Below are 25,318 nucleotides of genomic sequence, written 5' to 3'. Positions count from 1 at the left end.
TGAGATTGTGTCTCATAGAAAAGATGTAAAAATGACCTTTCTTTTATGAAATAATGGTGACAGGAGATGTATCTTGTTATTTTTTAATATCCTCATCAAAATAAAAAGTTTCCCACATTTTCAAAAAGATCACTGGCATGAGATCCTAAAATGTCTGTGAAAGGTTGTTTTAAATCATAGCTCTGATCAGATCAGGCCTCCTGCCCCAATCTTTAAATGTGAGTGCCTCTTTCTGAGAGAGAAGAATCACCTAACTTTCATTTTCCCCATGCAGGCTGGAGGCTTGGCCAGCAGCTCTTGTACCCTTCCCCTTCACCTACCTTTGTTCCTCAACAAGCTGGAGGGACAATTTGTTGCTTCTGTTCCCTCCTTGGCTATCTGGCTGCCATTCTCACTCCAACATGAGTGCAGCCAGGCAGGCAGCACTGTGCCCTCCCTTCTACTTCAGATGCTATTGTTGCCTTCTTGAAGAAGGGAGGGAGCACCCTGGTCATGGCTAAGATCAGGAAGGGAAGGATCTGGGCCCCTTATTTGCATAACCAACCCCTACAGCAAGCCTTCAAGGAGATTCTCTGGCTTTAGTTCTGCCCTTACTGACACAGTCCTGAAGCTGCTGTATAAGCACTCCCTGGTCATTTCTTGGATTCTGGTCTAGGGGGGCTCCCTCCTGCCTACTGACCTCCTGTGCTGCAGCAGAAACCTTGTTAAAATAGACTTACATTGGTGTTCCTGTCACCCCGTGGGTTCTGCAAGTCTACTCAAGATAGTGTGGACAGAGCAGTAATTTCAAAACAAAGAGCAATAAATACTCAGAACAGTTAGCACCAAGGAGCTCCAAAGACCAGCAGCTGACAAAGACCACCAGCAGAGACCAGCACCCAGTAGAATCAACCTACAGTGTCTAAAGCCAGCATTGGATAGTGACAGCCAGAAGCAGCAGTAACCAGCACCTGGCTGTCCCAACTGTTAGCACCAGCATTATCTAGTGTCATTAGAAATACTAGCAGAGCTGCACTTTGCCAATTCATAATTTTCATCTGAATTGAGCAAAAGAACCCTAGGCTTATTGGCAACACCTCTAAAGGTAGAGGGAAAACTCCTGGATTCTTGGGCCAGAGCAGGCCACCACCGGCTCCCTACTGCTCTTCCATCGTTCCCTGCCTGTCCATGTGCTTGTCAGATGGGTCATTCATTGTATCTGGAGAGGAAGTGAGGCGAGGGAGAGGAGGAGAGGGGAGAAGAGCAGAGGAAAGAGAAGAAGAGGAAGAAGCAGATGCTGCATGAAAGTTCTCTGCCCTTCCTTTGTTTGTCCAACAGAGCATGGATTTAGGAAGACAAAAGCCACCATAACCTCCTTCTCAAATGAGAGAAAACAAAGGTTAACTCCTGAGTGCAACTTTAGACCCTTACAACCTAGAGATGGTACCTGATGAATTTACACTAACAAGCATTACTCGCTAGCCTTTTATCTGCCGTTTATTTGCCTTATCCTAAGTTGCTGCCCCTAAGTCCTTTGCTTTTGTCTTGTCTCTTCTCACAAACTTCACTGTTCTTTATTGAAGATGCTACACAAAAAGAAACTCTAAGCCACCTCTCTGAGAAGTACTCATTCCCTTGGTATCTCCCATGTATTTATGAAATATACATGCTAATACACTTTGCTTTGTTTTTCTCTTGTTAATCTGCCTTTTGTTACAGGGGTCCAGTCCAACTAAGAACTTAAGAAAGTTGTGAAAAAAATTATTTTCCTACACTACAAAATCTTTCTGGTCTCCTAACCAATCTCTCCTCCTACTAGGTTGTCTGGATCTTCTTTGTGGATCTAAATCTTAGCTTGAAATCTTTCCTCTGCTAAGAAAAGTGTGAACATGCATGATTACAAGTATGGCTTCCAATCAGAAGGTCTGAATTTGAATCTTTACTGCATCACTTACTAAATGGGACAGTTTCTTCACTTCTCTGAGTCAGTCTCAGTTTCTTCACCTGTATGAAAGGGTAATAAAATTGTTAGGTAAGGTTTCTGTAGATGTTGGGATCAGCACAGTACCTTCAAGGGCAACCATTAGGCCACCTTCATGGGTATGTGTCATTGAATAGGGTCCAAAGAGGTCCTCCTAAAGAGGTGATGGGGACTTCAATTCAGCCCAGGCATTTCATCACATGACATCATTTCTAGACATGTCAGAGAGGCATGGGCTCATTTATTAGACAGTTCAAACATAAAGAAATGGCTCTGGAGAAGTCCTTATTGCTTTAGGGATCAATTTGGACTCCATGAGATGATTTCATTTTTGCTTGGAGTAGTCTCAGTTTTGCAGAGGCTCTGCTAGAATCCAAGGTGACTGTAAGTTTTAACCAATGAGACTTCTGGCTGCCCACTGGTAGTTGAATGCCCCTGTAAATTTCTTATCCTGTGTCCTGAGTCTTCAAGGGGAACAACATAAGTTACGGAAAATTTAGGACCAATCAAATTTCATACTGTCAATTTTTAGACAGACACTCCCTAAAAAATTAGTGTATTTATATACAGAACTAAACAAGGATCTGACCCACGATTTTAAGGTAATAAAGAAGATAGACACAAAATGAAAGTCAACCTGGGTGTGGAGGTGCATGCCTGAAATCCCACTTGAGAGAGCACTTGAGAAACTGAGGCAGGAAAATTGCTGCAAATTCAAGGCCAGCCTGAGATACATAGTGATTTCAAGGCCAGCTTGAATTACATAACAAGACTCTCAAAAAGCAATGCAAAATAAACAAACAAACAAGCAAACAAAAAATAAAATGAAAGTCAAGCTTTGTTCTGTTTCTAATTACCCATTGGGCATCTCTAGGCCCAAATGAAGACTCACTGCTTTTTTTTTTTTACGTCCTTCAAAAGAAAACACAAATCATGCTTTTAAGGACTAACAGATTAAAGGTCTAGGAATACAATTACCCCTGTCCCCATGGTGGCATCTGACTGTCTCATAAGGACTGTTGCCTATTCTGTGTCTCCCTCAATGGTCAGCACATGGCCTGATATATTACTGTCTTCATCTTGTCATTTGTTGCTTTTCCCATGACTAGCACAGGACTCAACTAGTACTTGTTGATGTAAATATGAATGCATCCAACCTCAAAATCATCTCATTCTCCTGCTTTTAATGAAGAAAGAATGTCACAGTACACCACTCCTGTGAATGGCCTCTCTATTCTGCAGTGGCTTTTCTACCATCTCTTACAAAAATCCTCCTTTGATATCTGTTTTCTAAGCCTGTTCTCCAGCCTTCCCATCAATTCTGGGAGTTACCTGATAGTTTTTTTCAATACATTTCAATACATTGTAAAAAATAATTTCAACAAATTCTTGTTTAAATGAGTCTGAGTTCACCTCCATTGCTTGTCCCACAGGACTCCAACTGATCAATACACACAGATCTACTGTGATTGACTTGCCTCACTAAGAGATGATTGATGCCTCCCACACTGTATACACAGTGGTGTTCTCAAAGTATGGGATGGCTAACACTGATGGTACATGAGACAAAGTCTGATCTCAGAATATATTTTTATATTTTATATCAAAATATTTATATTTTATATCAAAAATTTATATTTTTATATTTTATATCAAAATATTTGTATTTTAATATTTTAATAACTGTTTATTTTAAGATATAATAGAAATAAATACAGTTAGCACTTTAAATTTATGATGTCTTAGGTATCAGTTCTCAGGAGGAGGCAAAAAGACAATCATACATATAATATGTACATATATATTCATAGTGTAGTGGCCTTTTTGTTTTCTGTTCATTAACTAAACATGCTTCCCATTTTGGATAAATCCCTCACTGGTCACGTCTTGGTAGGAGGTAGAGCTCTGCCTTCCATAACAGAGTGAAATACTCTTTTCCTCCTCTCTAGCACATAAGCAAAGATAGGCCAAAGTGCACGCTCCTGCTGAGGATTTTGAATTTGAGGGAGGAATACAAAGATATAGAAAAGACTAAGCTTTCTTTGACAATGAGTAGCAGCTGTTATACTGATCCTTCATTTTATTGGCGAGAGTTTTGACTGGATGAGATTCAAGATGTTGAAGTATTTTGCCCAGGATCACACAATTATTGAGGAGTGGAGCTGCTAGAGGAAAAGACCTTCTCCTCCCGATCCAGTGCTCTGCCAACTACATTCCCCTATACAGAGAATATCAGATTTGTCTTTGTAATTTAGCCATGACATGAGCACTATCCCCAGACATGTTGATGCTATGCTTGACTCTAAGTTGCAAGAAAAGATGTAGAAAAGGTGTATAAGCTTCACTGGAGGAGACTGCAAGAGTGTTGGCTTGGGTTTCTAGTGTGGGGATAAAGATGCCCAGCAAACCCTGCACAACTTGACAAGGTGGCTGCAGAGTAGGAGGACAAATGGCCCTGGGAAGAGCAATGGCTTATGTCAGGTATCATAGGAGGCAGTTTGACACCTTGTAATGTCTTTTAGTATTCTTTCAGCCTGGAACACAACCATTTTCTTAGTATCTTTTATGTTACCACAAAAAATACCTGAGGCCAGGTACTTTATAAAGAAAAGAGATTTATTTAGGTCACTTTTCTGAAGGCTCAAAAGCATGGTCTTGGCTTCTGGTTCTCTCTAGAGAAGGCTACATAGTAGATGGCATCACAATAGTGAGAGCACATGCGGGAGTCAGGAGCAGCTTCTGCAGAGGAGGAAGGTGCTTGGCTCACTTGTAACAATCCATTCTCATGGAAAAGAACCCAGTCGCACTGGTCCACTTCAGCCAGACAGCATCAACTATTCATGAGAGTGGTGCCCCCATAATCTAATTACCACCTAATAAGGCCTACATCTAAAAAGTTCCACTAGTTCAACACTGCTACAGTGGGGACCAAGTTTCCAGCCCATAAACATTTGGGAAATAAATAGTATCTAAACCAGAGCAACCACATTTCTCAGACTCTCTTGCAGCTAGAGTTTCAGATGTGATTTCAATTCTGCCAAGCTGACACATTTGTGAGAAACTTGAATGAAGTGCATTACTAGGGTAGAGTCATCCATTTTCTTACTGCAGATTTTAGCAAGCACAACATACTTCAGGGAGTAGCTTTCTGATCTCTAGATCACAGGTAAAGCTGTGTGTTTCTGAAGCCAACAACTACATGATCCCTTTATTGGGCTCCAGTGGTGTGAAACTGGAGCTAGCAGAGTAACAGAATCTTCCTGTTCATAATAAAAATGGCAGCTCCCCAGCAAGCCAGTTCTGGAGGATTACTCTGGGAATTTTTCCTGGGTGTCTGGTCTCAAGCCCCTTCCTCTGGGCCTCTAGCAAATTCTGTATCAAATTCTTTATACGAAAAGAATTAGAGTACTTTCCTGATTAGAGTACTTTCTGTTTGCTGTCACTGAATCCTGACAAATAAACCAACATTTCCACCACTTTTCTTACCTCTGTGTTTCAGCATGTTTTCCTGATTCTGTCTATCCCCTGCCTCCTGGCCCTGACTCTGCTTGTATAACTCCTTGTTTTACCACTACATTTGGCTCAAATACAACCTCTTCCTTGACGCCTCTTCTGCCTGTTTTTAGTGGGATACACATGTTACTCCTCATCATTCCCATGAACACTACATCTCTCTTCCTCTCTCTCTGTTTTCCCCGCCTTTTTTCCTTCCTATTTTCTTCCCTATCTCCTTCTCTTTTTTCACTCTCTCACTTATCACAAATTTATTAAATATCCACTGTAAGATAGTTATTGGTGATATGGGAGCATGTAGGGCACAGACCCTGCCCTTAAGTTGCTTACAGATTAGTGGAAGAGGCTCACAATTAACACACAGCTTGCCAAATGCTAAGCTAGGGGTGATCCCGAGTCTTTCAGCTGTGTAGACAAGGTACAATAATTAATCTGGTTGCAGAACAACACATAATTTCCTGGAGCAGTTTACTCCTTAGCTGAACTCTGAAGTCTGAGTAAAATTAGCCAGCAAATAGAAGAGGAATGATTTTCATCAGAAAGAAGAGCAGCATATGTAGTAAGACAGAATTTGTGAGGCACCATAGGGTCCTGTGGGACCCTCCAGTATTTCATGATGGCTGTTTTTAAATATACTACATGTGCAGGGAGCTATGAAGGCAACTAAGATTTGACCTTTGGGATGGATCTGAGCTAATACCACATGACAAGCCATTGAAGAAAAGGTACAGAACTATAGTATTTAGTTACAGCATGTGGACTAAGATTTGGAACCAGGCAAGAATTTGCAGTAAAGAAACTGATTGGGAGTTTGCCTCAGTAACTCATAGATTAGAAGACAGGGTCTAAACAATGATGCTGGCCATCAGGAGAGGAAGTCAGAAAAATATTTAGATGGTAAATTCAATATGACTTAATGCCTGCTGAATTCTAAGAGATGACCACTGAATGTGGAGGGACTATAAAGATCAACGACTGTTTCAGTTTCAGTCTGAAATGGTTCCCAAATCCTCATGTGTTTGGAAGGTGATTGGCTTATGGGGGCTTATAGCTGACTTAGTGCTGTCAGGAGGTCAAGTCTGGTCAGAAGAGGTAGATCGCTAGGGGTGTGGACTCGAAAGGTACACAATATCTCCCTCCTAGGTTCCTCTCTTTGCTCTCTGCTTCCTGGCTGCTTTGGTAACCAGCTTTCTTCCACCCAGGCCCTTCTACCATACCACCAACCACACAAGGACTGAAACTTTTGAAATGTGAGCGAAAATAAACCTCTTCTCCTAAGTTGTGGAGACCGGAAATTGTGTTTCAGTGCCAAGGAAGGTGACAACTAAGACAAGGTTATTCTTACTTTAAGGCACACATAACTGGAGTGGAGGGAGGAACAGTAGCATCCTTACTGAGAAAGAAGATATAGAAGGAGGAACAAGTTGTTCTTAAAAGTGGTGGGGAGGATAGTTAATTAATTTTGAGTTGTGTTGTGTTTGAGATTAAGATGGGGCACCAAATGGAGGTGTCCAGTTGGGAGCTGGACTTAACACACCTGGAAGTTAAAAAGAAGACTCCATTAAAAATGGAGATCTACAAGTGATGGTTGAAGCTTGGAAGTAAATGAGAAAGTATGGAGTGAAGTATAAACCAACATTTACAGTATTTTGTAAAGTGATTCAAAATATGTTTTCCCTGCTGTTAAGAATTGAAACTTTTATCTCTAACTCCAGTTTTTACAATAGTATCTACAATATAATAAGAGCTCAGAAAGTAGGAATAAATAAATCAATAATTAATTTGGTCATTGTAAAAGAGAAAGGCTTGAACATAGCTAAAAAATATACCCTCTCGTGATCTTAAGAAGAGGCATAGGTTAAGAAATAATCAAGAAAAACAAGATTATAGGACTTGTGACCCAAAAAATTAAATAAGGGAGCACCAATTTGACCCTGAGTGGCATTTCCAATGCTCTGGCCAATTATGGCACCAGAGAGGATTGCAGGAGCTCAGGGCCACTACTCTTGGGGCTGTGTATTGTGAAGGCAGCCTCCCAATTGTCCCCAGTTCTCATCACCCAGGAATTGTTACTGTTCTTCTATCTTCATTTAAAGATCTATTAAGAAAGTAAATTTCTTGCACTTAATAATCCCTGGTGAAGTGAAACTTCCTTTTCTTTGCCCTAAAAAATTCTTCTCCAAGCCTCAATGAGTGTCATGTCTGAAGCACTAGCCACTTCCCTTTGCTCAACTCCAAGAACACCATTGTTTCCTGAGTTGCGTGCAAACTGCCTGGGAGAGCCTCCAAGGCCGCTTGCAACCCCCACACTGCAAAGATCTGCTTTGCTTTCCAGTAGCTTTGTGAACTTTGGGGTCTGTGGGCATGGATTGCAATTGTCTGCAGCAGGCCTGGAGGTCTAGTGGGTAGGCGAGAGCATGCACTGACCACAGTTTCCCCCAGGGGGCCACAATGAGAGCAAATTTCTGTGGGAACCCTGGAAATGATTCTCCAAAGTCACTGGTCCCACAGCAGTGATTAGCAAACCCTAATGTGCTTTCCTCCACCTGTTCCTCAGCAAAACTATTTAGTCTAGCAAAAAGATCTATTTAGATTTATCCCAACACAGCTTTCACGGTACCCCGCATTCCCTTTGGAGGACATGGTTTGTGACAAGTCCCACTTCCTCTAGATATACACACCTATCCAGAATTATATTGAAAATGTATTTGCTCAGGTATTTGTTGTCTGTTCTTGCCACTGAAATATAAATTCTTTACTAAGTTCTTACTCACAAAACAGTCTCATACACATAACAAGTACTCAATAGCTATTTGTTAAATGAGTGAATCTTGATAATGAGTGAATCTTTCTATTTTCTTTTCTAAATAGACCTCCAGGTCTTGCATTGGGTGAAATCTGCCTCTCCTCAAGGACTGCGCTTCCCCTGTAGCTTTCTCTAAGAGAAAGACCTCATCCAGATATGCCAGGTTCCAGATTATAACCTCTCCAACTTTTGTAAAATTCAGTTCAAACGAAACAAGATCCCAGTCCTCAAATCTTCCATTTCTCTCTTTGTTACTTTCAGCCACAGACTTCCTACTTATTCCTTCTATTTATTAAATATTTGGCACTTGAAACTTCCTCTTTGTCCTAAACTTCAAGGATCCCAGATGTCTCCTATGACCTCTCAGTCCTTTTTTTTTTTTTTGGTACGGGGGACTGAACTCGGGTCCTTGCGCTTGCCCAGCAGGCGGCAAAAACACTGAGCTAAATCCCCAGCCAGTGTCCTTCTCATCCTCCCCTGGGGTTGCCCTCTGCCCTGCCATCACTCATAACCTTTCACCTCTAAAAAGTCCAAATCTAAGCATCCTGTTCCCTGACCATAACAAGCAATCTATCAGTCTGTTTGCTTGTACTGGAGTTTGAATCTAGTAGGCACTAATGTATATCTTCATCCATTCTTATTTTATTTTCAGGCAAAATCTCACTAATTTCCTCAGGTTAGGCTTGAACTTGCAATTCTCCTGTCTAAAGCATCTTGAGGAGCTGGGATTACAGTTATTGAACACTGCTCCCAGCCAAATCTAACAGTTATCATAGCTTGTTCTCTGTCTCTTTTTTCTCACTCTATTATTTCCACTGCTCATTTATTTCAGCTGCTCTAAAAACTTCCAGTTTTTTGACTTGCCCAATTTTGCTCAACATGCTCCCCTTTGGAGGTCTCTTCCTTCTAGTCATTGCACCATTCTTTTTAAAAAATTTTTACAAATAAATTTTCTTTTATCCCATTTCTCCCCTCAAGCCCTTTCCCCTCCCTATGTATAAAAGCTTTGTTTCCATTTTTTGCTCATATTCCCCAATGCCTAGTTCCTCTGCCTTCCCACTGCATTCCAGGCAGAACTCTGGATCTTCACTGGATCTTGGATTGTACCCCAATCCACTGAGCACCAATCAGCACTTAGGGTGGTGATGAGATCTGAAACCAACAGGCTTTTGTGGTTGCTTCATAACCCTTCCATGTTTCTGTAACTACTTGGCTATTGCATCTCCACACACATAAAAAAAAATTTCAAATCATCTCCACTTTCTTCAATCTCCTACTCCACCTCCACTTCTCTCACTTAGAGAGAAATTACAGAAGCAAGTAGAAGAGGCTTTTTCAGTTCCCCTTTGACCCACATTAAAACCTGATGAATCTTTTATTTTTATCTTTTCCTTCTTCTTTCTCATCTGATAGAGGCAGGCATCCACTCTTATCCAAGGGTAGCTATCTATGCTTTTGCTTTGTGTCCCATTCTACCTCCTCAGATCTCTGGCATGTCCATCATCCCCAAGTATTTAGGAAGCACTTTTGGGTGCCTGAATCCATGCTAAGGGCTCCTTATGCATGAGCTTGCTCAGGCATCCCCCAAACCCTATAAAATGATTGTTAATACTTTGCTTGCCCAAGTTTATACACAGTAGGTAAAAAAAATCTGTGGTCTTTGTTCCACTATTACTAAATAAGATTTTATTTAGTCCTTATTCCATTTCTGCTTAGGTAAATCTGAAGCACAAAGGCCTGCTTTTTTGCTTATCATACAAATAATATTACTTATAGTGATAGTCTACATAATAACAAGTGGACCAACAAAAAGTTCTCAGCAGTTCAGAGAGCGACCCCTGTCCCTCACAGCCTCAGTAGGAAGGCGATACTTCTGCAACATGAACTTGTTCAAAGAATCCATTTGAGAGTCATTAACTTAAGAACAGCCATAAGCTAGCACTTTTCTTGTCCACTATGAAGAGCAGAAAGAATATCCATTACTCTCACCAACCCTTTGGCACTCTTGGGTAAAATAAATATGGGCTTACAAGTATTTGGACAAAAGAATTTTGTTACACACTGGAGGCTACAGAAAATGTTGCTGTGTCCTGTAGAAATTTCCCTGAAAAAGAACTTCTAATTTTAAGTTGTCTTAATTGGCAATGCGCTACTGTTGTGATTTTAAAACACGCCCACAAATTCTTTGCCACTTTTCTCATTAAGAGGTGGAGTCTAGTTTCCCTCCCTTTGAACACAGGAGGGAATAAAGTGGAAGTTATGTTGAATGACTTCTGAAGCAAGGTCATCAAGTTACACAGCTTCTGCCTGGCTCTCTCTCTCCAGACACTCGCTTCCAAGAGGTGTGGTTGAAAACTACAGTGAATACTTAAATTTAAAAACTTTATTACAATAAATAATACATTGCCATTAATCCCCCTTAAAATACTCCCCATGGTTTGTGGGAGATCAGAGGAGAATTGAGGCGTAATTGGCCTCCTCTGTGAGCACAAAGGAGAAAGGCTGCACACAGGGGTGATTGCATATTGCAGGGTCTAGGGAAAAGTTAAGACAGCTAAAGCTAAGTTGTTCATTAGAGTATGTACTAATGGATATTGGAAATCAAACAAATCTTGTGTTACTTTGATTGCTTGTACCCATGTTTGGGTGAATAAAGGCAAGATGAGCCAGATGCTAGGGACTCCTCTGCCTACTAGAGGGGAAAGCCTCCAGGCTCATTCATCCTTGTTCACCCCCCTGCCAAGTCAAGGAGAATAAAGAAGTAGGTCTAGGTCCCCCACAGGTGGCACCTTGGGGGAAGAAAGCTCTCAGAGGAATGAGCTGGCTCCCAACAGGTGGTGTCTGGGGCAGGAGGGACCTGAAACCTGCAGCAAGGCCAGCAGCATGAGTCTACTACACTGGTTTCTAACACACATATCCCATTGTTCTTCCCACTTTCCAAAGCAGTTCTGAAAGTCCTCTTTTGTGAGTGTTTTTAGTTTCACTGTCATGGCTGCCTTGATGTCCTGAATCAATTCAAAACGTGTACCTTTCATGATCATCTAGACTTTGGGGAAGAGCCATAAGTTACTCAGTGCCAGATGTGGTAAATATGGTGGATGAAAACACACCAAAATGTTTTTACAAACCTGTATTTCTGTTGGATGGCACTTGGCAGCAACTTCACTGCACTTTTGATCACATCTCAAAAACACTCAGGAAAGAAGACTTCCAGAACTGCTTCAGAAAGTAGCAAGGATGATGGAATAAGTGTGTTCAAAGTGATGGGGACTATTTTTAGGGGATTAATAGCAATATGTCTTTTACCTATAATAATTTTTTAAAATAATCACCATATATTTTGATCACATCACACAGAACCCAGTGGCCATATTGTGGGGAAGCCCAAGAGGCATGGAAGGATATGAGAAGGTATTTTGGCCAACAGTCCCAATGAGGCCCCCAAAAGAGCCAGCATCAACCTCTAGGGCTCTGAATATGGAGTCCTCCAGTCACCCAGGTCCCTCCCTTTGAGTCCCTTAGCCTATGCTGTGTGGAACAAAGACAAAATGTCCCCTCTGAGCCTTGCCTACTTGCAGAGTCACAAACAGAAAAAATATTGTCTTCCTTTAGTTTTAAAAGCCACTAAATTCTTAGGGTGGTTGATTCGACCAGAGAGATAAATTAAACAATTGCATTGAGAATAATGCTGTAAAAGCACTTACATATCTTTAAGTGGAATGAAAATATTTCTTATTAAGTCTAAAGAAGGTCATTGATACTTTTTTCCCAGATGCATTGGGAATAATAAAAAAATTTAACTCTGCTACATTTATCATTTTTAAAGTAATGTGAACACACTGTCTTCATGCAATTAACTCAAATGAGAAGTAGCAGAGTAGAAACTTGAATTCAGACAGGTGTATTCTGGAGCACATGAACCTATCCACTAACCCAAACTGCAGCTCTGCCCTGACCTTTCCAACCTGACATTCTCCATGAACTCCTTCCTATTAGCATTTTCACTTGGTTAAACTTGTCACATCACAACCACTCTCCAGGAGACATCTGGAAGCATCTATTTTAGGGGACAGATGTGATTATGTTATTCCCCTTCTTGACATCATCCATGGTGACATCGTATTGTCTTACTAGAAACCAGGCTTTCAGCTCACCTTAATGAACTTCACAATCTGGTTGTATTCTGCTGTAACCACAACATGGTTCCATGGAGCAGATTAGCAAAAGGCTTCCTTTTCTGGCTTTAGTCACATCATGTGTAAAGTCATTCAAAATACTGGTGTTTTTACTGCAAGATTCTTTATAGGCAACTCTAAGAACATTGTCATAATAAATATTTATGTCTGTGATATTAGAATGTGAGTGGTACCCCCCAGAGTTATACAGTGTAAAACTTGTACACCCACATGAAAGGCACAGAAGTTTCATGATAACTCATGAGTATACAGATATGAAAATGCAAAAACCCTCTCCCCCTTGTGAGTGCACAGTCAGGGGTCATGTGATAAGAATCCCAGCACTCTGGGAGGCTGAGGCAGGAGGATCACAAGCTCAAGCCTAGCCTGGGCAACTTAGTGACTCAGCAAAAACCTATCTCAAAATTTAAACATTTTAAAAAGAGCTAGGAATGTAGTTCAATGCAAAGGACCTGTGTTCAATCCTCCATAACACACACACACACACACACACACACACACACACACAGAATGTTGATAATGGGATCAGCCTCTACCTAACTGCCGGCAGTTGTTTTTCCTGCCTCTTGTGTTGAGAGATGTGAATTTTCAGAAAAAAATATATTACTTATCTTTCTATTTAGTTTTCCTTTCTTGGAGTGGAGGTGTAATGACCAGTGAATAGCCTCTCATAATGAAGATAATTTTCCATGATCTTCTATGACTAAGGAGCTTGAGCGAAGAATGACATGTTGAATCACATCTGTAGCACATGGTTCCTTAGGGGAGAGTTATATTTTGATCTTTGACTTCCTGTTTTAGTTATTCCCTTTTTGTCATGGAAACCTACACATACTGAGCGTCATGTACCCTGATTAGGATATAACTTTTGTGAGGCTGACTCATACCCTATAACAGGTGGCTTCATTTCTAAATCATGTGACAAGCACATCTTAAAGAGAAATTCACTATTCAGCATCCATGAAAGAAATACTGGAAACCAAGATGAAGTTCCATAGATGCTGGGACTCTTCAGGCTCTTCTTAAGAATCACCTGGAGGCTTCCTTGAAATTTAGGTTCCTGGGTTCAGCACCACACTTATGTGTCAGCCACAAGGTTCCAAGAGTATTTGTTTTTAAATATTACTCAGCCAATCTTAATATAGAAGAGAATTTATGAACCTCTAGGGTTCTGTGCTATCAACAGTGGGAGCAGCACCCCAGGGGTACAGGATGTGAAGGGGCAGTGGGAATAGTCTCATATCAAGGTCAGCCTATTCTTGAGAATACCTGTGACAACATTCTTTGGTCTTCCTCTCAGATCGCATCTGTGTCTCAAAATCATTTAAGGTCCATAATTATGCTTTCTGTTTGTGTTCAACATTGAATTCAGGGATTGGGAAAAAAGGAGGGGAAGTGTATGAAAATGCTTGAAAAGGCTGGAAAGTCAAACTCTGTACAAATCTAACACACAACCTAAAGTACGGTTCCATACATAGACTCAGTATCTGTGGGATATTGAGTCCATGACCTCTATGGATACCAAAACCTGTGGATGCTCAAGTTCTTTATAATGGCGTAGTATTTGAATATGACCTATGTACATTCTCCCATATACTTTAAGTCCTCTCTAGATTACGTACAATATGCAATATAATGTATGTGCTATGTAAATAGTTACTACACTGTATTGTTTAGGGAACAATGATAAGAAAAAAGTCTGTACATGCTCGCTACAGATGCATTTTTTAAAATATCTCAATCCACAGTTGGTTGAATTTGTGGACATAGAGATCACAGATATGAAAGCCCAATGTGGACCAACATACACGTGTGGAAGAGACACAGGAAAGGGACAAAAAGAAATGAATGAAACATCAGAAGTCTTTTTTCGTACTGTGATTAGCAGGAGCACCACTGCTGAGTTCTTGTGGGGCAAAAGGGATTTCTCTGATTCTGGACCCATTTCCTGATCACAGACCCTCTGTTTTCTGATGTTTCTCCTTAGATGAGTCCCTCCAACTTAGCATCCCTGCCCGCCTTCTGTCTGCCCTTCACTTCGCTCTCCCAGCCCTTCAGAGGGCTGACTCTCTCCCAGTCAGCATGAACACCACTGAGCAAGATACATCCAAAGAAGCTTGGGTGCAGATGACTTCAGCCTCCTGCATCAGGAGTGCCAAGTACTGCAGCCCACTGGTTTCTGCACCCAGCTTGGGTACTTCTCACTGGGTCTCTAGGTAAGTTGGACAGGAATGATTGACAGGGTGCTGAGTCATCTTCAGAGGCTCGCAACACATACACACCTGTTTGAGTTCATCCCAGAGTTTACTCAGATTAAATTACATGTATGTGATACAGTCTGTATGTATGAACCTTTAACAAGGTTCAAGGGGAGAAAAAGCTACCGAAGTTCAGGCCATGAGATCTAACACACATGTGCTCTGGCCTGGAGCTTCAGAGATTTCCCAGATCCTTGTTATTTTATTTTCTGCTTCTCAGAACAATGGAAGGATGTTTGGCCTTGACTTGTCGCCCAAATTCAAGTGGATGGAGGGGAGTGGTCTCCCAGCCCCAATTGTGCTACTTGTACTGACTGGATGGGTGGATGGATGGATGGATAGATGGAGAGTTTACACAGCCTGTGTCAGACTTTCTTGTAAAGGCAGCATACAATGGCATGCATGAGTGTACTTTTAGGAATAAGTCAGGCCGGGTTTATCCTCCTCTCCTCCAGTCTGTTCACAATGACACCAGGCACAAATTCTTTGCAGCTTTCCCTTCAAGAAGTAGCATCAGTTTCCCCACCCACATTCCCTTGAATCTGGCTAGCCTTATCAGTGTTTTGATGGAATACAGCAGGGGTGACTATATGAGCTCTGTAGCCAAGGTATTAAGAAGATTTGCAGAGTTCATTTTTCTGCTTTACAAAAGCAGCACTGATTGTCTTATGCAGAAGTCACTCCAGTCTACTAGAGGATGAAAGAACACCCAGAGGAATGCCAAGGCCCCCAGCCACCAACCAGTTCCAACCACCAGTTATGTGGTTGAGACCACCTTGGAGACTCCAGCCCACCTGACCCTGTAGCTGAATGTGAGTGTGCCCTGGAAGAGCACAGGACCCAGCCACCTAGCCCACAGAATCATGACAAATGATACATTGTTCCTGCTTTAAGTTTTGGGTTGGTTTGTTATGTGATGATGGATAACTGGAGATACCATGCAAAGTGGGAATCTAGAAACTCCATAGCCTCCTCCACCCCTCTTTCTGGGGGTCAGATTCTTTCTCCTCTACTCCCACCAGCTGCCACAGTCCTTCTTGATGAATTTGGAGAGGTGTCCCGGTGCTATTCTCCATACAGCCTGACCTCCAAGTTGACAACTTTGAGAATCCAACTTGGGCTTCCTGTGGTTGCTGCTTGTAAAGATCTTACTAACCAAGAGTTCTCCCAATTTACTTGTGTATTTACTTCTTTGTTTGTTGAGGAAAAGTCACTGAGTGGCTGACGCACATCATAAGCACCTGTACGTGCTGGTGATATACAAACAAACAGAGCAGACCAAAACCGCTGCACTGTGGGGCTTTCTTTCTTGTGGAGAGTAAAGGAAAAAAGAACACTAAGTGAAAACCAGTCCAGGCATGGTGGCACACACCTGTAATCCCAGCACTCTCGGAGGCTGAGAGGATCACAAGTTTTCACCCAGCCCGGGAAATTAGTAACTCGATCAGCAGACCAATGGATAAAGAAAAAATGGTATTTATACACAATGGTGTGCTACTCTGCCATAAAGAAGGATAAACTTGAATCATTTGTAAGAAAATGGATGCATCTTGAGACCATAATGTTAGGTGAAATAAATCAGACACACAAGCTTAAATATCACATAGTTTCTCTTTTATGAGAAACCCATAAGATAAGAGCAAAATAAAAGATAATATGAAGTAGGGAGATAGAACTTTCTCAATAGGATCAAGAGATGGAGGAAAGGGAAAAGGAGGGGAAGAGAAGGGAATGAAAAAAGAATTAAGATGTGTTATGTACATGTATCAACTCCCCTCAAGGATTGTAATCATTATATGCTGAAAACACGTAGTAATAAAAATTGTTTAAAAAATTAAAAATTTAAAAAAGGGTTGGGGATGTAGCTCAGTGCAAAGGCCCTAGGTTCAATCCCCAGTTCTGGAAAAAAAAAAAAAGTAGAAAATAAATCAAAGAGTATGTTAAAATGAAATCGTTCTCTATGTGATTTAGGAGTGCTGAGATTTGAGGGGGTTCACACTGCAGTTTTAAACGGGGTAATGGGAGGACTCACTGAGGGAGTGAGCCATGTAGATAATTGGGGAACAAACCTTCCAAACAGGAGGCTAGTACAGAGGTGCAGGGGAAGGGGTGGACCATGGTGCCTGGAGTGTTTCCCTTTGAGAACAGTGAGGCACCAGTGTCGCTGTACCAGAGAGAGTCAATGGAGAGAGGCATGCGAGGAGATCAGAAATAACCCCTTTTCCCTATAAACCTGTCAGCATTTGTTGGGAAGCATTTCCTGGACCCGGTCTATAAAATACTTAGCTGGGAGATGCCTGTGTCTACAGTCCTCACATGTAGACAAGCTCACGTGGTCACTACTGTTTTTGTACCTCAGGTGGAAAGGCTATGGTCCCTTGGAAAATGCCTGTACTCAGTGATGTCACAAAGTAGAACTCAGGGACCCCAGGCTCCTTCATCATTCTGATTCTATAACCAGAATACGGGCAAGGGTGTCCCTGGAGAGAAGAGGGGATGAGTATGCGGGAAAATAATTCACAGCTGCATCGCTGGCACAAGAAGAGCCCAGGTGCACATGTTATGCTCTATCAAAAAAGCCTAAAAGTGAGAATGTGTTTAATATCTATATTGCAGCCTAGGCTTCAAGCTCCCAGAGAGCAAGGCTGATATCTCTCTGCCAAGTGGGCACTAAGAATCTTTTTATCAGCGGTCAGCAGCACACGGAGCTTCCTAAAGCCTTCACTGTTTCAGAAGGACGAATTCATCGTAACTGAGGCAGAGGCTTGGGGAAGGACTCATTGGCTGACACACAGGCGACCCGAAGCATTCAATTTCAATTTACCCTAATTTCTCACACAACTGTCTCTGAAAAGACTGAAGTTGATCTCTGTCGCCACCTGGAGCCCAAAAGCTGCACTGCAAGCTTATCTCAAAAGTCTGCCTTTCAGGGCAGAGCCTAGATTTCTCTAGGAATGAATAGATTTAAAAAAATAAAAAAAAATAAAAAAATTAAAAAAAAGAACCATAAATAACCCTTTTAATTAAGCAAATGTGAACTCAAACAGGAAATGTAGTCACTAAGCTGAATTCAAATGCTTTGGTCCAGCATGTTAACTTTTCTATTTATGCTCATTACACTCATTTCTGTCGAGTTCATTCATGAGACACTGTAGTTGTGTTTTAGAAAATGGCATTCAGGAAAATGTGATGTTCATTAGGGTTTTCTTTACTTTTCTTCACTTTTATTTTTTCCTTCCTAACTCTGGATCGACTTCCCAAAACTGACAGGTCCTGTGTGTCCTCTAGAGTTTGTGTATGTTGTTTGGAGCAATTGTTCACGGGGGTTTTAGGTTGGGATCTCCAGATAAAAGTTCGGGCCAAAGGAAAGTGTGACTTAATTCTGAATCCTGGTTGTAATAGTTTAGAGAACACTGGTCTGGAAGACCCTGAATAAACTGCCCTTTTGAATAAAGTTGTTCCAAAGCATCATGGAATAAAGATGAGCTTCTCTCCAAATCAACTGCTGCCTATATCTGGAGCCTCTTTTGGACATGCACACAGCATGCACCCACACTGATGTTTGCACACATTCATGCATGCACGTGTGCACACTATACACACACATGCACACATGGGTACATGGATTCACATTTCCTGACCTCTGAGGTCCCTGGTCCCCTGACTGGAGATTGCCACACTGTGTTTACCCTGTTCCCAGACCTACCAGTTCACTCTGCATTGTAAACAGTGGGTAAGACCAAAGTATGCCTCTCCGGCTTTTTCCTTTCCTCTGTTAAAATGATGACTTTTGGGGGTGGATCTTCCAATGCTGAACCAACACTGCCATCCCTATAACAAAACCACTATCTACATCCTGCCAGATCTGACTTCTAATAGTTTGTTTTGTTAAACAAATTTTTATCTATGTTCATACTTTTTTCTTCTATTATCTTTATCCAGTTTTAGGATTAGCACAATGTTGAGTTCCTAAAATGAGGGGAGAAGTGTTCCTTCTTTTTTCTGCTTTAATTGTTTGATATAATTTATCAGTTAAAATGCATATGAGCCTGCTGTTGTCATATAGGTAGGTTTTCAAGCTAGGAATATACTTTCTTTAATAGGTGCTATTCAAATTTTATATTTCCTCCAGAGTTAGTTTCATTCATTTGTCTTCCAAGGTACTTCTTAGAAGTTGTCAAATTTATTTCAAAACAGATTTTCATAATATGCTTTCTATATCCTTTTAAATTCTGTAAAATCTGTGGTAATGTCTCCTAGATCTTGATATTGTAATTTTAAAAATGTATAATTGATATTGTGCAACAGGAAGAAAAGGTCTAAAGGAGCAGGGGAAGTGGGAGGGGTAGAAGAAAGGAAAGAAGGGAAAAGAGAAAATATGAGAAAAGGAAATAAATGGAAACAAAGTCTTTGCAAATAGGGAAGGGTGGAGGGGGTGAAGGGAGGGCAAGGGAAGGGGAAAAAATAAGAACCAAGATACTCATGTAAAGGTACAAGATACCAATGATGAATGTAACTGTATTTTATACCTAAAATGTATCAATAAACTTAATGGGAAAAAAACCAAAGTATTCCTCTCCCTCATAGTTTTATAATTATACCTCTCATGGCATGGTTACAGCGTGAAGGCTTTGGTATGGTCTCTAGGAAAGAGAAGGAATTTGAAAGACAAGCCTTGGCTACATCCATTTATTACTTTTGAATCCCTAACACCAGAACATCTTATCCCTATTTCTACCAGCAACCTGCAGAATTTCATTTTGTTTTGTTCCATTTTATAGTGCTGGGGATCAAACCCAGGGCCTTAGCACATGCTAGGCAAGCACTCTACCTCTAAGCTCCATCCCTAGCCCCAGACTTGGAGAGTTTGAATCAAAGACCTTGAGCACTATTTAGAATGTGTCCCTAATCATTTATGAAGCAGTCAATAAATATTAGCTTTTATCTATAAAGTCTATTCCTGCAACCTATACTGTGTGTCCTTGAAGAACAGGGAATGTATCTTTGAAGTCTTTGTGTTCTCTTCCTCCACCAAGCACTAACACAGATAGAGTATATATTAGATCCTCAAAATGTTTTCATACTTATTTAGAGAACCTGATTTAGTTTGGGGTAAGGCTCACTAGTAGGAGGAGGCCTGATCATGCCTGAGAGGTCCATGGGCACAAATCACAAGCAGAGGGTCAGCAAAAATGAGTGATCATATGTTAAAATAATTAGTTGGGAGGCTAGTAGGTGGAGATGACTCTAGAGCCTTGCATTCAGCAAACTAAAATGCTGAATTGTCATAGCCTAAGAAAATGAAACTTTAGATTAACCAACCAGAAACTACCAATTAACCTCTAATTAGAGACTTTACCAATCAGAAATCACAAGCTTTAAGGATTTTCCTTTTAACGAAGGTTTCCTTCTCTTGGTTCCCAAACACCTTATAAAAGTAAACAACACACACACATGCACACGCACACACACACTCACACACAAGATCATTCAACAGAGCCCTAAACAATTTACAATTTGTCACTGCCTGAGTCATGAATCATTCAAATCAACTCTTTAAAATTTCAGAGTGCTTGCACTTTTATTTTAACCCTGGAATGAAGGAAACAAGCTGGCCATGGGAAAAGGAAACAGGGTCCAGGCTGACTGCAGCACCAGATCATCAAAGCTGAGCTCAGGTAGTGCCAGACTAAAGACAAGTGGGAGTGGAGTGGAGTAGGAGGATGTTAGGATGAGCTGACCCCATGCTAGCACCTGAGCCCAAAAATGATCACAAGAGCCCAGGCTTAAAAATGCCAGTCCTGCTTGAAATAAGTCCTCCAGGTGTCCCAGATACCTTCTAAACTCTGAGAGTCCCCACCCATCTTCCCATCTTAATTCTCAGCAGCTCCTCAGTCACAAGCCTTGGCACCCACCACATGAATGACTCACACACCCACATGTGCCAGGAGCTCTCCTCTATCACACCTTCCTGAGTTGTTGTTTCTGCTTAGCTTGCTCATCCCTGTGTTCTTTGCCTAGAAAACACTTTTTTCTTTCCTTTGAGGCCCGGATCAGATGCTCTTTCCTTTGTAAAGCAAAGGCAGCTCCACCTCTGTGCTACAATGGCACTCTTCTTCCTTGCTTCTGTAGCCTCCTTACTTTGTATTATGAACATCCAGCCAGAGCCAAGTGGTTTGTTCCACCAATTCATTTAAGATTTTGTAGTTACTTGATACTTTCTCTGTACCAGTGGCTGTTCTGGCCGATGCAAAATTAGGCAGAACATACCCTCAAAGAGCACAGAATCCCAACACACACACACACACACACACACACACACACACACACACACATACAAAGACGAGATAGCCAGGTGATAGAGTAGTTGGGGGCGCACACAGGCTGGGGAGAGGCAGCTCATGGAAAGAACCCAAATACGTCAGTAGCCATGAATTACATCACATCTCTCCTCTGCTTAAAGCTTTCCCATAGTTTCTGTTTGCAATGAACACACAGAAGCCCTTACTTTGTCTTCAAGGCACCACCCAACCCAAGCTTGATTATCCTACTTCCTTGTCCTCCAGGCTGCAACCGGTCTGGCCTTTTGCCGTTACCAGCTCTTTTCTGTATCAGGAACAGTGCATTTAGGGGCGCATTCCTGGCAACAGATCTCTCTCTAGATCACTCCTGGCCCAGCTCCTTCCTGTCCTTTAGCCTCAGTCAGGCCAGAGTCCAAAACATGGGCACTGACCACCCTATCTGATTTTCCATTGAACACTTCCTGCCTTCACTTTCTATCACATAAATTGCCCTTACCTGTTTCCTTGCTTGTTTATTTGCTTGTTCACTGTTTTTCCCACTCAGTGGCAAGCTCCAGGAAAGTCTGGGTTTTCCCCTTTCTATCCTGAGCTCATGGAGTACAATAAACATTTGTGGAGAGGATTGGGGTCAGATGTGTCAGGTGTGAGCTCAAGCTCCAAAATGTGTGGCCTGTGTGACCTTTGGCAAGTTATTTCACGTATCAGTTTCCTTATCTGCCAAGTGGAAGTGAGAACACTTGCTTTTCAGGGTCAATCTGAGGAGGATGACATAGTGTTCTTCAGGGTTCTGACCCGTGGTCAGACCTGGAACATGTCAGGAGGATGCTAAGTAGTTGGTGACAGCAACCACTCCTCCTCTGTACCCTGGAGCAACAGACTGCCTGCTCCAACTTGAGCCTGCATAGATTATCCACAAAGTGGAAGAGAACTAGGGCTCTGAGAACAAACGTCAGTTCCAATTGCAAATTCTCAGCTGAGATCCAGCCTGGCATTCCCAGATGTGACAAGTCACCTCAACTCAGGGGCTCTACTGCAGCCTTGAATTCAAAACATGTAGGGGAAGCTGTGGGTGGCTTTTGAACAAGAGCTTGCCAGGTCAGGCTTGCCATGCCTCTTGCAGGAAACTGCACATGGGGCCAAATGAGGGCCTATGGCACTCTCCTGTGGCTGATGCAAGAATTACCATGAACTTGGAGGCTTAACACAAGGCAAGTTTATTATTTTACCAATCTGGAGGTTAGAAGTCTGTAATGGAAAGCTGTACTCCTGGGGAGGTTCTAGAGGAAGCTCTATTCATTTGCATTTTCCAGGTTCTAGAAACTACTTGCATTTGTTGGCTCATGGTCCCTTTCTCCATCCTCAAACTTAATAGCAAAGCATCTCCCAAACTTCTCTGTATCCTGCCTCTATCTTATGGACACTTGTGATTACATTGAGCCTCCCTGGATAACCCAGGACACTTAATTTATCACATTTTCCAAGTCCCTTTTGCAAAGTAAAGTAACATAGTCACAGATTCCAAGGATTAGGATGCTGACATCTTTGACGGACTATTCTGCCTACCACTGACCCTGAGAGAGAGGCGCTGGTTTGGGGGACCAGGTGGAAGCACAGTCTCTTATGTCCTTACCGACTCTGTTCGAAGTAGAACTGAGTGTGGGCTGAGGACTCACTCTGCTTGGAGAGCCGTACAGGCTGCTGGGGGTCATCTGGGCCACACAGGAACCAGCCAGGGCAGGCAGCAGCCTCGAGCCTGAAGGCAGAGCCCAAGCTGCTCTGGAAGAAGGTGAATCGGGTGGCCTGCTCGCCTCCCTTGTATAGATCCTCAATGTTCACATCCTGTGGGAAAAGGTGGTGGCTGCAGCATGAACCTGGTGAACAGGACAGCAGCCCTAGAGGACTCAACAGGGTAAGGCTTTACCCACAGATATGCCTTCTGCAGGTTCCAGAAGGCAAGGGGCTTGGTGCTGGATATAAAGGGAGATGATAGAAACCTGAGGGAGGGGGATACATAGCCCTGGTCAGGAACTCATGGATGGGTGAAAAATGCCCAAGCATCCAGGGGGTCAGGCTGGGTCTGTGGTAGTACTTCCCAGAATGGGGAGGGATTTCTCACCTCCAACTGCAGGGAAGGTCCCTCTCGGGTCTCCACACATGCCAGGCAGCGATTCCCTCCCTGGATTCCTAGGAAGATAGGGACTTTGGTGCGATCCAGACCTCTGTTAGGAAGTATGCAGATCTTCTCTGGGAGGAAAGAGAGAAGAGGCAAGGGATAAGGGGAACCTAGGTTGCAGGCTCTTGGCAAGTGAAGGGCGAGCAGGAAGGAAGAGGGCCTGGGCGTACCTGGCCTGGCCTGGCCCCTGCCTGCAGACTGCAGGGAGACTAGGACTCCACAGGGGTCAGGCCCCCTCACTAGGATAGGCTGCAACTAATGCTTATCTCCTCTCTTTGTCATAGGACAACAGCTGGGGGAAAGAGTAGGGGAGTGAGTAGAATGTGGGGCAGGTCTAGGGAGAGGCCCCTAAAGCTCACCTGCATTGCAGTTGTCTACATCAGGATCTCCCACCAGGAGCCGGTTATCTCTTATGTACACAACCTTCTGGTCAGCATCTCTGATTCTAGAAGAGTGACAGGGCTGATAGCCTGCCTCCCTAGGTCACTGTTGAGCCCCCAACCATTCTAGCCCCATGCTGTAAGCCATCACACTGGTCTTTTAGGGGAGTCTTCTCTCTTTCATGGGTGAGGAGAGGAACACCACTCCCCCAAGAACAGGTAAAGACCAGGTCAGACTGAAGGCAAGGGAGGCCTCTTGGGTTTGTGTCTTTCAGATGCTCACAGGAGTGAAGGGATCAACCCCTTCCAATAGAGGGATACAGAAAGCTTTCCCAGCTGTCTGAGAAGTTCCCAACGTGAACTTTATCCCAGATTTTCTGGGCCTACCCCACTTTTCATAGATGTTTATTCTTTGTAATAAAGAAACTAATTGAGCATACAATAAAGTGTGGTTTATTTTTCAGACCTTTTAAAAACTTTGTAGGAGAGAATTCACAAATTAAAAAAAAAAAAAATCCCAAACATTCTATGTCATTGAAAGTATCCAACATGGCTGCCATTCCCTCTGGGCAGGCCAGGGGTGTGCTCTGAGTGAACTAAATACAGGACATTCCCAGAGAGCCAATCACTGGGAGTGGCTGTGCTTCTAATGACCAGCCTGGGAGAGGAAGTACGTGCTGGGAAGCTGGGGAGAAACCGTGGTGAGCACATAGACCATTAAAATCATGCAGATTATGAGGTCAGTTACCAGGATGGTTTCAAAGATAACCGTCAGTTGCTCTCAGGGCCTGAGGAGCTCTCAGTACCTTTGAGGTTGAACACTTGGACCAATGCCACCACCTCCAGGAAATTTTTCTCTCTCGGTAACAGCTAATTATAATACCTTTAGCTAATGACTACATGTTTCCAGCAGGTTCACTTGTATAATAAAAATAAAGGTATGAAAAGATTCTGGGCTTGCCAACTGGCAATTTCCCTCAACCCCTGACAGCCAGGATTTTACAACTCACCTGCTAGCACTATCCTTTTTGAAGACCAGTAAATTACAGCAAAGGATGCAAATGTCGTACGTGGCCAAATGCAAATAAGAGTTAAAAGCCTGGACTGGGAATAAGGGCCACTGGGCCCCCATCAAGATGCTGTCACCGAGATTGAGGATTGTCCCTGAGTTTTCAGAGAGAGGCCAGTGCAACAGTACAGAGGACGTGCGTGGAGTCTGACCTCTGGCTCTGCCTTTTGGTAGCTGTGCCACATGGAAGAAGTTATTTAACTTTTTTGAGCTTCTCTTTCCAGATCTGTAAAATCGAGTTAGTCATGCTCCTTGTACACATATCTTGGGATAGAGGCAGATGGTAGAATGACAGGCATTTGGAGACACTCAGGAAAGAGAGCTATTGTTATTGTGCTGATGGTGCAGCATAATTATGGGTCATTTCAGATTTCCACAATGAGAAGGAGCCTCACCCCTCTGACTCAGCTTTCTTTACTTCTTCCCATGTGATCTCTAGACCCCCTGACTGAGCAAGTAGGGTCATACCAGGATGACTTACATGTAATATCTTGCCATGGGGAGCGAGCACATTCCTGCAGTCAGGGGTATCTGGTCTTCACTAAGGGGAAGGAGAAAAAGGCTGTTAGAGAAGGCAAATAGATGGAGCAGGGGACAGATGCACTGGGGCTCAAAATTACCCAATTACAGTATGCAAAAGCCACTTACTTATAATCAAGCT

General features: G+C 42.5%; 1 protein-coding gene across 4 annotated transcripts in view; it reads right to left on the bottom strand.

Annotated features, from left to right (window-relative positions):
* Positions 1–1,057: 1,057 nt before the first annotated feature.
* Il1f10 (interleukin 1 family member 10) overlaps positions 1,058–25,318 on the bottom strand; it is a 28,675-nt gene continuing 4,414 nt past the window's right edge. Inside the window, exons 2-6 of one of the 4 annotated variants that reach the window (XM_087204239.1) lie at positions 25,139–25,198; positions 23,568–23,653; positions 23,152–23,279; positions 22,709–22,874; positions 1,058–1,983 (exon numbers count right to left, since the gene is read on the bottom strand). In XM_087204239.1, the coding sequence (XP_087060365.1) occupies positions 1,952–1,983; positions 22,709–22,874; positions 23,152–23,279; positions 23,568–23,653; positions 25,139–25,170 (444 nt within the window). In that variant the 5' untranslated portion in view covers positions 25,171–25,198 and the 3' untranslated portion in view covers positions 1,058–1,951. Of the gene's footprint in view, positions 1,984–18,768; positions 22,875–23,151; positions 23,280–23,567; positions 23,654–25,138; positions 25,199–25,318 lie in introns of those variants that run through there. The other 3 variants (XM_087204238.1, XM_004844534.3, XM_087204240.1) reach the window with 3 other exon arrangements.

This window comes from Heterocephalus glaber, unplaced genomic scaffold (genome assembly GCF_053883595.1).
Source record: "Heterocephalus glaber isolate CG9 unplaced genomic scaffold, H.glaber_assembly_v1.0 deba00000470, whole genome shotgun sequence".
NCBI classification, from domain to species: domain Eukaryota; kingdom Metazoa; phylum Chordata; class Mammalia; order Rodentia; family Bathyergidae; genus Heterocephalus; species Heterocephalus glaber.
The sequence above is the reverse complement of the archived record's forward strand: the minus strand, read 5'-3'. Positions and strand labels throughout refer to the sequence as shown.